General features: G+C 39.6%; 2 protein-coding genes across 2 annotated transcripts in view; both read right to left on the bottom strand.

Annotated features, from left to right (window-relative positions):
• The window catches only part of ppp1r35 (protein phosphatase 1, regulatory subunit 35), a 9,005-nt gene extending 1,457 nt beyond the window's left edge, over nucleotides 1–7,548 (bottom strand). The window contains exons 1-5 of the mRNA XM_084429032.1: nucleotides 7,340–7,548; nucleotides 6,056–6,213; nucleotides 5,090–5,186; nucleotides 4,571–4,828; nucleotides 2,926–3,059 (exon numbers count right to left, since the gene is read on the bottom strand). Coding sequence (XP_084285158.1) covers nucleotides 2,926–3,059; nucleotides 4,571–4,828; nucleotides 5,090–5,186; nucleotides 6,056–6,205 — 639 coding nt within the window. The 5' untranslated portion in view covers nucleotides 6,206–6,213; nucleotides 7,340–7,548. The remainder of the gene's footprint in view (nucleotides 1–2,925; nucleotides 3,060–4,570; nucleotides 4,829–5,089; nucleotides 5,187–6,055; nucleotides 6,214–7,339) is intronic.
• Nucleotides 7,549–8,602: 1,054 nt separating this feature from the next.
• Nucleotides 8,603–15,000, bottom strand: part of tsc22d4 (TSC22 domain family member 4) — a 16,020-nt gene continuing 9,622 nt past the window's right edge. Inside the window, exons 3-4 of the mRNA XM_084429211.1 lie at nucleotides 9,322–9,373; nucleotides 8,603–9,196 (exon numbers count right to left, since the gene is read on the bottom strand). Of these exons, the coding sequence (XP_084285337.1) occupies nucleotides 9,056–9,196; nucleotides 9,322–9,373 (193 nt within the window). The 3' untranslated portion in view covers nucleotides 8,603–9,055. The remainder of the gene's footprint in view (nucleotides 9,197–9,321; nucleotides 9,374–15,000) is intronic.

Genomic DNA, 15,000 nt, shown 5'->3' on the forward strand with positions numbered 1-15,000 from the left:
CTGTTTTCTGGGGGAATTAATCAAAATGAAGTGAGTTGATACTTAAAACAAGCAAAATTATCAGCCAATAATTCAATCTTAATTCAAACAGAAACAACATTATTTTTCTCCCCATTGGCAGATCATTTTGCTTGTTTTAAGCAAAAACTCACTTCATTTTTATTAATTCCCCAGAAAACAGGACTTAATATCTTATGTCATTTTACTCATCTAGTAAATGCATCTTGATTTAAGAGTTTTTACATATTTGGACTGAAAACAAGACAAAAACACAGAGTAAGAAAAGCATGTTTTGCAGTGTATGAACGATCTTCTGATATCATATACTCATATTTTCTCTTCCGTTGGTTCGCCTCTGCTCTGAAAATGTGCATGTCTAAATTCTTTGTTCACTTCTGTAAAACAGTGAGCCAAGTTCCCCTGCAGAGTCTGGTATTCGGTTCAATATTATCTGTCGCATGAGTTTAGCATAAAGTCCAGACATGGTGAAAATACATATTTGGCTCGTTCTGCTTTTATAGTGTTAAAACAACAACGCTTGGCTTGCAGAATGTAAAACCACAAGGCTGATAATCATCATCCTCTTCCTGGTCTGATCACAGATATACAGTCTCGCTCACACATCTCCTTCTGCTCCTTTACTCTCCTGACTATATTATTTTACTTTTTTGTTTGTTACTTCCTATTAAAAGCTGATTATTACTTAGAAATGTATTTAACAGTAGTTTGTTTTGTAGTTTGTTTGTGGTTTTGTGTAAATGAAGCACTATACGAGATTTTATCCACTTGTACCATTTGTATATAGTTTTTTTATTTTCATTTTATATATATATATATATATATATATTAGAGATGCGCGGTTGGCGGTTACAGCCGCGGATAAACCGCGGATCGGGCAGATGACGTGACGAAAAATAATATTTGAATTAAATTCGGGCGGGTGGTGGGCGGTTGAACCAAACAAATGAAAAATATTATGTATACACCAATCAGCGGATGGCGGGCGGGTGCGGTTTTGAAAATTGGTCAAAAACGTTGGTGCGGAGATGGATGGCGGACGGATGTTGAGTTTTGTGATGCGGTTGCGGATGAAATAATAGCCCATCCGCGCATCTCTAATATATATATAGTTTTTTTTATTGTGTTTCAGTGTTTGTGTCGACATGCAATCACAAAAAGGTCAACATGTATGTGAGGCGATACAAAATACTAATCTTCGTTTGTTTTTCAGACCAAATGTTATGTTTGGAAAAGTGCATAATTAATAAGCATAAGTCACACTTTATTCCTGTTTTTGAGTTATCATGCAAGTGTGTCTTTCGCAGAAAATGTCAGAAAAGTTCGCCTCCAAAATGTATATTGTCAAATGTGCAAGATCTTTATAATTTAAAAAAAGAAAAATAATTTTTAATCCTCACTTCTCCGTCTGACTGTGTTTCACTGCATCAGCTGTACTCTCTTTATATTATTATATTATAGCGTAACTCTCGCCAAAATGCAGCCTAGGCTCTTTTTGTTAATCTACCCGAGGCAAACTTTCGTTTAAAAGCATAATTAGGATGGAAACGCCACTTTTAAGTTCGACCGTATTTTCGTTTTAGGTTAATTGCCTTGTGAATGGGAGTGCTTGGCACTCCCTTCCAGGACCAGGTGGTGAACCTGCAAGTGCTGCCTTCGTATGTTCCTTGTCTGGTGTTGTCCTTTGTTCGATGTTTCGTTGATGTTCTCTGTTCTTCTCTTTGGTTGTTATTATTTTAATAAAGTTCTCCTGCATATGGATCCTGCCTTTGCTCATCTCTGAGAGCACTCTGTGTTCCAGAGTGACTCTCTTTATAAGTGAGTCATTGTCTCATTCACTCAGCTGATTAATTCAAAAACACTGATTCACATATTTGGATCATCTGCTCTATTTCTTTTGTGATATTGTTTATTTAATCACGCGCACCCCTTAACCATTATGAAAATTCAAGTTCAAGAATATTTTTTACCACAGTGCAATTCAAGCTTGAAGTACAACATGAATGCAATGGTTTGTATTTGTGAATCTTGATTTTTTTATTTCCCAAATAGAATTATACTATAATAGAAGACTATGATAGCATCAAAATCACTATTTTTAAAACACTAATGCGGCTCGACACAACATGAAACTGTGCTGGAAGTGTCACCAGTGGCTCTACACATGAACTCCAGCACTGAGGACAGTGTTTGTGTTCACAGAGTTTACTAAAAAGAAAGATTTTGAACAACTCACTGTGTTTCCGTCCGCCGGCATTTTGACAGTCAAAAGTAGTCGATCACCAAATGCGAATGAACTGATTCTGAATTTTAGTATTGCTTCTTATCTGAGGATCCTTTTTCAAATACAAGGTCAATATTGATTTTCACTATCGATAAAACAACAAATTATCCATGAATTTATATTGAATGAGCTTTAGGAGCTTTCCATCTTTACTCTCCTCCCTGTTATCGACTATTTTTGACTGACAAAATGCCGGCGAGTTGCTCAAAATCTTTCTCTTTAGTAAACTCTGTGAACACAAACACTGTTCTCAGTGCTGGAGTTCATGTGTAGAGCCACTGGTGACACTTCCAGCACAGTTTCATGTTGTGTCGAGCCGCATTAGTGTTTTAAAAATAGTGATTTTGATGCTATCATAGTCGTGCCCCATTCACTCCCATTCACAAGGCAATTAACCTAAAACGAAAATACGGTCAAACTTAAAAGTGGCGTTTCCATCCTAATTATGCTTTTAAACGAAAGTTTGCCTCGAGTAGATTAACAAAAAGAGCCTAGGTTGCATTATGGTGAGAGTTACGCTTTAATATACAGCAGTGGTTTTATTGCTTTATTAATAAACACTCCAGCAGTTTGAAAACCCATAATGAAAACTGCTATTAACCAGATGCAAACAGAAGTCTGACCTTATTGGTCAGGCTGGAGGTGGGCGGGGCCAGTGCTGGCCTATCCTGTAGAGCCTGGCTGATGAGCTGGTCGCGTGATAGGCTGACGCTGACTAAGGCCCGGTAGAGATGCTGAGAGCGAGGGAAGTTCAGCCCTGTAGAAGACCAGGTTAACACACAAGAAAACACTATTTATTAACGCATTTCAGCAACAGTGTGTGTGAACAATGAGCTGATCATGTTTGCGTGGAGAGCATTTATTTTATTTTATTTTAGCTAGTTGCCAAAGCAACATTTTTCATTTTCATTTAGTGTAACTTTATGTGATAAATTAACTAAATAAATACAAATAAAAAAAAAAAACTATATAAAAATAACTTAATCCACGCTATTTAGATTGTTTTTGCATTGTTTACATGACAGTTGAGCACAAATGAACACAAATCTCATTTTATTATCACAAGTAAATGTGCATTTAAAGTACAGTAAGTATAAACTATAGTAGCATTTGTTGTACTCAATTTATGTATGATAAAAAAAAAAATCACATTACATAAAATAGTCATAAAATAAACTTAATATTAAAAACAAACATTTATTTCAGCTAGTTTCTAAAGCAACATTTCTTATTGTATTTAGTTTAACTTGATGTACTAAAATAAAACTGAAATAAAAATGTTTGCAAGTAAATTTGCATGTAAAGTATAGTAAACTATAGTTGTATTTGTAGTACTCAAATTAATTAACGTATAATTTAATTTAAAATTTAGTTTAATACAAAAAAGAAAAATCACATTATTTTTCACGATGCAACAATCATAATCTCCTCAAAATAAGCTTCTTCATATGAAATATAATTTCAGTTCAATTCTTTTGATATTGATGTGAAGTATTTCTTACTATGATTTTTTGTGAGATTCAGATTAGAATCAGAGTGAATTGATTGTTTTAATTAGCTTTAAAGGGGTGGTTGACTATGATTTGACTTTTCTAGCTTTAGTTAGTGTGTAATGTTGCTGTTTGAGCATAAACAACATCTGCAAACTTACAACACTCAAAGTTCAGAGCAAAGGGAGATATTCGCTTTTAAAGAAATCGTTTTTTAAGGACTACAACAAACGGCTGGTAGAGACTACACAACATTCCTCCCGGGTTAGTGACATCACCAACCCTAAACTTTACATAAACCCCGCCCCCGGAACACGATTTATAGATTATCAAGACAGAATATGCTAATCAATGATACCAAGATAACTACACATCAGCTTCATAAACTCATCAACTAACCATTCAGAAATGTCCTGTTGCTTCTACATGTTGTCGCTTCTTCTCGAGTCTCTCCATCATTGTCTGACTCCGGTTTGAACATAAAAGGCTAAAAGTTTTTTAAATATTCAGTGCATGTCTGTGTGAGGTAAAAGGACACGAGCTGTTGAAGCTCCGCCCCCTGTGCCGGGAGCAGCAGCTCATTTGCATTTAAAGAAACAGACACAAAACGGTGTGTTTTTGCTCACCCTCAAAAAGTGACGACTAACATGCTATATAAAAATATCTGTGGGGTATTTAGAGCTGAAACTTCACACACACACTCTGGGGACATCAGAGACTTATTTTACATCTTGTGAAAAGGGCATTATACCAGCCCTTTAATGTTTTGTTGTCTCACCCTCTGCTGCTTTAGTGCTAATGTGGTTCTTCGTGAGCGTTGAACTCTGCAATTTCTCTTTGACGGCTTTCTCGGGATCGAACGTTTGCTCCGCCTCTTCCTGAAGCTCCGCCCTCAGTGCCAGAGTAGTGTTTAGCTCCGCCCCCTCCTGAAGCTCCGCCCTCAGTGCCAGACTCGTGTTTAGCTCCGCCCCTTCCGTCAGCCGTCCATGACGCGCTCCGCTTGTAACCCGATCTCTCCCTTTAGCTGACTCATGACCTGAATAACAAGCACATGTGTGTGAGACTCCATTCAAGACAGAACACGCCGAAATTAATCATTCCCAGAGCAAATGTGCCCAACCATCTCAGTTTACAGAACATTCCCAAGCTTTAGATCTACTCTAGGGTGAATCTCCGTTATTAGGACCATTTTTTGCATTACATTTCACATGATTTTCATGACAAAATGAACATTTGGTTTCCCCCGCACTTCATATGGACCCGTAATGTCTCATCAGAGCCGCTGTGTTAGTTTCACCGTGCTTGTCTTTGTTTGGAAGTTTCCGGACTTGATTATTTCTGGGTTCTGGGATCACCGGATGACCGCTGACCTGCGGATTCACATTAAAACGCACCTGAAACACAAACACACACAGTAAATACATGCATGCAAACACATATTCTCCTCAAATACAGTACGCATTCATAAAATAAATAACCCTGAATATTCCTTAAGGAAAGACGTTTGAACAGATGTGAGCATATTTTCCCCGAGTTGATTATTCGCAGTACTATAAGATGATTGAGAAGTTTTCTGAAATGTTATGTTTAAATGTGCAAATGATGAGGCATTATCTGATTAAATATGTAATAATTTGCATAAACGTGCAGAAAATAAATCTGAACATCATTGATTAATACAGATTCAAAGTTCTTGTTTGCTTTTGTTTTCATATTAGAGTTAAAGGTTATTACTGAGGGGATTTTGGATTTCTCTTTTTAACACATAAATCAGAAAATACTGTCAATAGACAGAAAAAAATATATATTTTCAGCATATATTTAGGAATAAACTGTTATATAAACCAGTGTGAGTGATATATATGAACAAACCCCTCAGTAAACCCTTCAGAATATAGAGGTGTGTGTGTGTAAAGCTGCTGAAGTGGAGGAGGAACTCATTTATATAAATATGGCCTTTAAAGATACGTATTGTGATTGAAATCTACAGACGCAAAGAGATGAAGCGTCATAAAATAAACACTTGCATTTTGGATGTTTTGCTTCCACTGGTCTGAGAGAAGACTAGAGACTTTTAATCACAAAACTGACACAGTTTTACTATCTTGCCTTAATAAATAAAATAACAGTTTCAGTAACGGTGTGATTACAGCCTCTTCTTGTGGAGACACAGAGCTGCCAGTGTAACGGGTTCATCTATATCCTGTTCAAACACGCCTCTGGTGTATTTAGACTTCAATGAATGGTATGTGAGCGAGTGAACCTGTCTGTGGTGTGTGTGTGCTGTCCGCTCGGGGGTGAGAGAGACAGACAGGTCCAGGTCAGGGCAGATCAGGTCCGTGTTCTGAAGCGGCTCGACCCGCAGAGGTTCAGGAGCCACACACACACGAGGCTCTCCTGACGACTCCATCATACAGCGATCTGACAGAGAGAGAGACATCAGAACAACACTACACTACACACACACACACACACACACACACACGAGGCTCTCCTGACGACTCCATCATACAGCGATCTGACAGAGAGAGAGACATCAGAACAACACTACACTACACACACACACACACACACACACACACACACGAGGCTCTCCTGACGACTCCATCATACAGCGATCTGACAGAGAGAGACATCAGAACAACACAACACTACACACACACACACACACACACACACACACACACACACACACACACACGAGGCTCTCCTGACGACTCCATCATACAGCGATCTGACAGAGAGAGAGACATCAGAACAACACTACACTACACACACACACACACACACACACACACGAGGCTCTCCTGACGACTCCATCATACAGCGATCTGACAGAGAGAGACATCAGAACAACACAACACTACACACACACACACACACACACACACACACGAGGCTCTCCTGACGACTCCATCATACAGCGATCTGACAGAGAGAGAGACATCAGAACAACACAACACACACAGACACACACACACACACACGAGGCTCTCCTGACGACTCCATCATACATCAGTCTAGCAGAGAGAGAGACATCAGAACAACACAACACACACACGGCTCTCCTGACGACTCCATCATACAGCGATCTGACAGAGAGAGAGACATCAGCACAGCACAGCACAACACACACACACACACACACACACACGGCTCTCCTGACGACTCCATCATACAGCGATCTGACAGAGAGAGAGACATCAGAACTACACACACACACACACACACACACACACACACACAACACACACACACACACACACACACACACACACACACACACACACACACACACACACACACACACACACACACAGCCATGTTTACACACACAACACACAAACAACACACACACACACCGATAACAACTGATTGTTTACTAATGTGCTTCGCAATAAACCATGAAATATGGTCAACAGTTTCTCTATATATTGTTTATAAAGATTACAGAAACAATTTGCACGATCAACAGAAGTTTTAAAACGTCATTAAATCATTAGAACAACGTTTCGATCTGAATGTAAACAATAAAAGATTAACTTACCCTTGATTTCAAAACATGACGCCAGGTGTAGCGCCAAATAAAGACATTGCCTCACGGTTAAATATGCGACAATCAATACAGAAAATATCTAATATGAGAAAAATTAAAACTCCCTCCACAGCTGCCGCTCGCAGGCGTACTTCCGGGTGGAGATGACGTCACTGCGCATGCGCACTGATAGGCTTTCGCACAAGAGTCTTTGAAGGTGCAAATACTCAAGGCATAATATCCATATTATATACCACACGAACATGTTTAAATACACCCAACACGAAGATATGAACACATTTATTTACTTTGAATATATAACACACAAAAACAGATGTAAAATAAACGCTGTACTTTGAGCTGTTCATGTCCAAAATAAACCTGCAGTTGTCACGTGGTACAAAGTCGTACCTCAATGACAATTACGAGTCTAAAGTTGTAATTACAAGTTCGATGATCACGTGAATGCTGGCGTGAACGAACCTATATTACAGAGGAATATGTACACTTCTCTAAAAAAAAGCATATTTACATGTGAATTATAGAGGAAGAAACAGCACACAAGTGAACAATAAGAGTGGAAGTCAATATGTATTTATTTAGTTAGATTTAGGAAATCTTAATGTCCAACCACATATTTCAAAAATCCTTTCAATTTGTTTATTATGTGTCTAGCTTCCAGTACAAGCAGTTAAAACGCAATCAATTATAATTGCAACATTCTCATCTTATTCTCTTAAACATTTTTGCTTATTAAAGTCCCCTTGAGTCAATAATTTCATCCCTTAAAATGAATTACATAATTAATCAAAATTACATATTTAAACGTTTTTTTCCTTAAAAAAAAAAAAAAACTGCAATAAAATAGCTTGTGTAACTCACACCCTTGCCTCATTTAGTATAGGCGGTTCTATGAATATGCAAATGAGCCCCGCCTCCACTCACTCACTCAGCTCAGAGATCCACTCGCTGACGATCACACGTTGATCTGATTGGTTACAAGGTAGTTTGTGACGTCAGAATCACCAGCGATTTCAAAGCGTGTTTTTGAGACTGTCTTTGGTTCACTGCAGTTTTAAGGAGGAAATACTCAGCAATGGTGTCGACTTATGAATTTACACATGGTTTGTCTTAAAGCAGATTAAAAACACCACATAGACACATAAACTACATTAAAAGCTGGATTTTCACCACAGGGGGACTTTAAGCAAATCCATCTTGTTTTAAGGATGCTTCAATATTTGTATTGTTGTTGCAGTGAAATCAACACACAGCCAGAGTAGTGAGAGTTATTTATTAGAGCGCATAATGCATATTACAGATCAAATCATTATTTATCTAACAGAGAGGGACTAAACTAGTCTTTCCATCTGCCAGTGGTGGTCAACGTAAAGAGACTCAGTAACCTAGACGTGAGCAGTGCTTTAAAACTAACACACACACACACACACACACACACACGCACACACACACACACACACTGACAGTAATAAATAGGCACTTGTTTAGGGCGTCATAAAAATCAACATTATGTAATTATCTTGCGATCTCTTTATTAGAGCATGTGAGCAGCACTATCAGTCGTTACTGGTGTTTAAGGCACTAACTGGTCAATACGGCACTCGCTTCTCCTCCGGGCATTTCATGCTTCCTTCCCTTTTTCCTGGGCACTTTTCTGTTCGGACTACATCTCCCATGATGCACTGGGGCCGGTGTGATGCGTTTGGCTCAGTCTCTGTCCCTGAGGGCTCGCAGGATGTAGTTCTCTCTCTCCAGTTGAGCGTTTCTCTCCGACAGCTCTTTAATCTGTTCTCTCAGCACCTCCACCTCCTCTCGCACCGCCAGCATCAGGTGAGACTTCACCAGGTCCTGCACACACACACACACACACACGTGTTCAAACATAAAAAAATTATTTACAAAGCACAACGTTTTACTGGACAAAGCCTATATCTGTATTTGCATTAGAATATTAATATTGTAAATGATCTCACCATGGCTTGCTCGATCTTGTTATCGATGGCGATCATACTGCTGTTAGTTCCACTGCAACAGAGACAGAGGGAAACTTTATTACCGGTAATCATCTCACCAGAAAATACTGTTTTCCCCCCCACACACCTAGAATTTATTGATTCAAAGGAAACAATTCAATTCAAACAATTCAAAAATAAAATAAAATCTTGGCAAGTTGCTAGACTGTTCCTTGGTGGTTTCCAAACTGTTTCAAAGGAGTTTCTAGGCTGTTTCTATGTGGTTTCTAAAGCGTTTCTAGTCTGTTTCTAGGTCGTTTCTAGGCTGTTTCCAGGCTGTTTCCAGGTGGTTTCTAAGGAGTTTCTAGGTTGTTTCTAGGTGGTTTCTTCTAGTCTGTTTCTTGGCTGTTTCTAAAGGCCTCATTATACTTCTGCGTCGGACCTACGCCGGAGCCTATACGCCGTAGACAACGTGTTGGTTTTAATTTATACTTCTGTGTCGTTGTCCGCGTTGACGCGTACCTAGGGAGCGTGTGAAACCCTGAGGGAGGGGTTCTGGCAGACCAATCACAGCGCTTGTGTCCGCGTAGAATTGACGCGTTGTTACATTTTTGGAGAGGTGCACGTCAGGGTACGCCGTAGGGTACGCGCGCTACACACAGCCTACGACGTAGCTACGGCGGCAGTTCGACGCAGAAGCATAAAACAGACTTAAGGAGTTTCTAGGCTGTTTCTAGGTCGTTTCTAGGCTGTTTCCAGGTGGTTTCTAGGCTGTTTCTAAATCATTTCTAGGTGGTTTCTTGGCTGTTTCTAAGGAATTTCCAGGCTGTTTCTAGGTGGTTTCAATGGAGTTTCTAGGTGGTTTCTTGGCTGTTTCTAAGTCGTTTCTAGGTGGTTTCTAAGGAGTTTCTAGGCTGTTTCTAAGGAGTTTCTAGTCTGTTTCTAGGCTGTTTCTAAGGAGTTTCTAGTCTGTTTCTAGGCTGTTTCTTGGCTGTTTCTAAGGAGTTTCTTGGCTGTTTCTAAGGAGTTTCTAGACTGTTTCTAGGTGGTTTCTAGGTTGTTTCTTGGCTGTTTCTAAGGAGTTTCCAGGCTGTTTCTATGGAGTTTCTAGGTGGTTTCTTGGCTGTTTCTAAGTCGTTTCTAGGTGGTTTCTAAGGAGTTTCTAGTCTGTTTCTAGGTTGTTTCTTGGTGGTTTCTAAGGAGTTTCTAAGGAGTTTCTAGGCTGTTTCTACACTGTGTCATTGACAGTGTTTCTGAATGCTTGACTAAGTGTTGTCTTCTTGTCTTGTTGTTACGACAGGTAGGCTAAAAATGAATTGCCCTACGGGGATAAATAAAGTTGTTTGAATTGAATTGAATTGTTTCTAGGCTGTTTCTAGGTTGTTTCTTGGTGGTTTCTAAGGAGTTTCTAGGCTGTTTCTAGGTGGTTTCTAGAAAAGGCTTGGGTCCTTCCTTCAATGTGCATCTGTGATTTTTTTTTATTTGCTTTCTGTTTTTTTAGGACTCAAGTCTTTCCTTCCCAGTTAACTGGATTGAACAGCAGCACTGAAGGTCTTGACGAGAAGGTCTTGCGGCTGTACTGCATGTGTGTAACACTGATGCTATTGTGCTGAATGTGGTGGGCAGCAAATGCTTCTCACAACAGCCAGCTTGAGAAAAACACTTCTTTTCCATGACTACAAACACATCATAAACATCTGACAGGATGAATGAAAACCTCAAGAAACACGATTCAGTTCAAACGCACACAAACTGAACACACTGCATGACCCGAACTAACCCAGTTACCAGTGGAGGAAAAGCAGAAGGGAAAGGTGGGTTACTGGGCTGTTACCACATGGTTTCCAGGTGTTTTTTCTAGGCGTCTTTTTTCTGGATGGTTTCAAAATGTTTCTTGCCAGTTTCTAAGCAGGTTTTCAAGGTTGTTTCGGGGCTCTTTCTTAGCTGTTACTAGGCTGTTTCTAGGCTGTATCTCAAGGTGGTTTCTAGGCTGTTACTAGGCTGTTTTCTATGCAGTTTCTAAGCTGGTTTCTAGGCTGTTTCTAAGCTGTTACTAGGCAGTTTTCTATGCAGTTTCTAAGCTGGTTTCTAGGCAGCTTCTAATCTGTTTCAAGGTGGTTTCAAGGCTGTTTCTAAACTGTTACTAGGCAGTTTTTATGTGATTTCTATGGGGGTTTTCTTGGTGGTTTCTAGGCTGTTTATAAGCATTTGTAGGCTGTTTCTTGGTGGTTTCTAGGCGGTTTACATGCGTTTTTCAAGGTCGTTTCTAGAGTGTTTCGAGGCAGGTTTTTAAAGCTGTTTCTAGGCTGTTTCTAAGCTGTTTCTAGGCAGTTTTTATGTGGTTTCTAGGCGGGTTTTCTTTGTGGTTTCTAGGCTGTTACTTGGCTGTTTATAAGCGTTTCTCTAGGTGGTTTCTAGGCTGTTTATAAGCATTTGTAGGCTGTTTCTTGGTGGTTTCTAGGCGGTTTACATGCGTTTTTCAAGGTCGTTTCTAGAGTGTTTTGAGGCAGGTTTTTTAAGTTGTTTCTAGGCATTTTCTAGGTGGTTTCTAGTCAGTTTTCTGGCCGTACCTAGCCGAATTCTAAGCATTTATAAGCTGTTTCGAGGTGGTTGCTATGCTGTTTCTATCTGGTTTCTAGTCAGTTTTCTGACAGTTTCTAGATACGGCTCAAGTCCCTCCTTTATGCGTGTCTGTGGGTTTTTGTCATCAGTTTTCTGGCCCAGCAGGTGAAAATGATGCACCTGATCACTTAGTGGGCAGCACATGATTCTCAAAACAGCCAGCTTGATGGAAACACACTAAAGGGCGACACTCTCCATACATAATAATACATCACAACTGTCTGGAAGAATGAATGAAAACCCCAAGTATCACAATTCAATTCAAATACACACAAACCGAAGCGAATCTGAATGTATTGCATGACCCAAACTAACCCAGTTACCTGCGGAGGAAAAGCAGAAGCGAAAAGAGGGTGGAGTCAGAGGGGCGGAGCCTGTGTTTGTGCATAAGAGCTCCGCCTCTCTCCTCTCTCACAGTGGAAGTCAATGAGTCCCACTCGGGATTCTGACATTTCTGATCGCTAACACTGGACTTGCAGGACGATCCGATACGAACAGACCTGGGATTGTTTCCTGAGCGCTGTGTCTGAGAGTGACCAGCAGGTGGAGCTGTGTCTGTTTCTGTGGAGGAGATGGTGGGTTTCGATGAGGAATTTCTGTCCGTTCTTGACGTTGGTTTGTTTCTGGATGACGTATGCGGAAAGCGCTTGCTGCTGATTGGCTCTTTGGTTTCCACGGAAAGCGCTAAGCATCCAGCCCTCGGATAGTAATCAAGCTTCCCGATTGGCCAAGAATCACGAACCCTTCGAGCTCCACCAGTCACATTCGTTCCTCCTGCATGGAGGCGTGGCCGACAAATCACAGTTGAAGGGGCGGGGCTTAAAGATGAGGGGTGTGGCTTAGAGCCAGCCGAGGATCCATCAAGAAGGATCGGATTCTCTCTGTGTGTCTGGTCATTGGAAACACATGGAGGAAGTGATAAAGGACGAGGCTGTTTTTTACTCTCAAAAATGGAGATCATCTTACGAACACTAACAAACATGGTGGGGATTCGGGAGGTGCAAAAACACACATCAAAAGGAAACTCAATCATGTACGCGGTTTTCTTCAGGCGCCGTCAGGAAGAGACATCATGTAATCGTTTCCTTTGACCTCGATCAGAAGCATCCGGAGAGGATCTGACTCATTCAGTGACATGAAACTGTAACAATTACTGTTGCACATCAGCAGAACAAGAGTGACCTTTACTATGGTGAAGCTCAGGGCTATTACAGTTCACTAAAACCACAACAACAAGAGAAAGGTGTGCTACTTGAAATAAAACTTTAGCTGAAAAACTTCAACTTTATTTCAGCTAGTTGCCAAGTTAAGATTTCTCATTTTCATTTAGTTTAAAAGTTAAAACTAATGAATCAAGTTAAAGTCCCCCTGTAGTCAATATTTTTATCCCTGCAAAACTACAAATGACATATATATCAGAGATCCACTGGTTGACGATCACACGTTGATCTGATTGGTTACAAGGTCGTCTGTGACGTCAGAAACACCAAAGCGTGTTTTTGAGACTGTCTTTGGTTCACTGCAGTTTTAAGGAGAAAATACTCAGCAATGGTGTCGACTTATGAATTTACACACGCTTTGTCTTAAAGCACATTAAAAACACCACATATACATATAAACAACATTAAAAGCTGGATTTTCACCACAGGGGGACTTTAAAGTTAAGAAAATGTTTTTGCTAACGTAAATAAAATCTGAATATTAAATGTAGAACTGAATGAAAATGATCACATGTTTCCTTTGGCAACTCCCTGAAACAAGTTTAAGATGAAGCACTAAAATTGCAAACTAGAGAAAATAAATAAAACCTAAAACTCAATAAATATGAATTAAATCCCAATAAAAAAACTACAACAAAAGCACATGACAGATTAACTAAAAGCAAAACTGAAAACATAAAAATAAAAGGTAATTCAAGCTAATATAGTATAAATTAATACTGCAATAACACAGTCTGCAGGGAACGAATCCAGGAATCGTTCATTTCACAAAAAACTTATATGGAGTTTAATCGCACTAAACCGCGGCTGAGCTACTAAAAAATGTAGTCAAGTTACTGGCGTCTTTTAGTTGATCTGTAATCTCCATGAGACCTCAATAACGTTCCTTGATTTCCATCACCAGACCTCCGTTCATTGTGCTGTAATCCGTCAAACTGGCCCAATCCATGCGAAATCCCGGGATTAGTGTAATCTGGGGAGAAAGTCCACCTGTTTGACCCGTAATCTCCCAGATCTCCCAGAGACTGTCGATCTCTGCAGGCCCACAGGACTGTTTTCGGGTCACACGGCACATGTTAATATGTACACGCATCAACACTGCACTCTTTGATTCTGGTCTCCGCCCACTTCCCGTCGCAGCCAATCACGTCACACGCCGGGATTCTGTGCCCGCCCACACGGCTCCCAGCATTCCACACTCCACCCACCATCACACACAAACACAGGCTGCATACTAATTCACATACTAGCCGTCATAAACATTACAATTAGTGTGTCTGAAATCATAGTATTCCAAAGGCAACTAGATATATCGGCTGATGTACACTACCAGTCAGAGGTTTTGGATCAATAGGATTTTTAATGTTTTTAAAAGAAGTCTCTTCAGCTCACAAAGGCTGCATTTATTTGATGAAAAAAAAAATGTGTCCAAGTAAGTATTGTGAAATATTATTACAATTTCTATGTGATTATATAGTAAAGTGTAATTTATTCCTGTGATCAAAGCTGAATGTTCAGCATCATTACTCCAGTCTTCAGTGTCACATGATCCTTCAGAAATCATTCTAATATGATGATTTGATGCTCAAGAAACAGTTATGATTATTATCAGTGTTGAAAACAGTTTTACATTTTTATTTCAGGATTCTTTGATGAATAGAAAGTTCAAAAGAACAGCATTAACATTAAACACTACCATTCAGAAGTTTGGGGTCAGTAAGAATTTTTACTTTATTTTTTGGGGGGAAAGAAATAAAATAAATCAATACTTTTATTCATCAAGTATGAATTAAATTGATCAAAAGTGACAGTAAAGACATTTATAATGTTACAAAAGATTTCAGACAAATGCTGCTCT

Source organism: Rutilus rutilus, assembly GCF_951802725.1.
Source record: "Rutilus rutilus genome assembly, chromosome: 13".
In the NCBI taxonomy this organism is placed as follows: Eukaryota; Metazoa; Chordata; class Actinopteri; order Cypriniformes; family Leuciscidae; genus Rutilus; species Rutilus rutilus.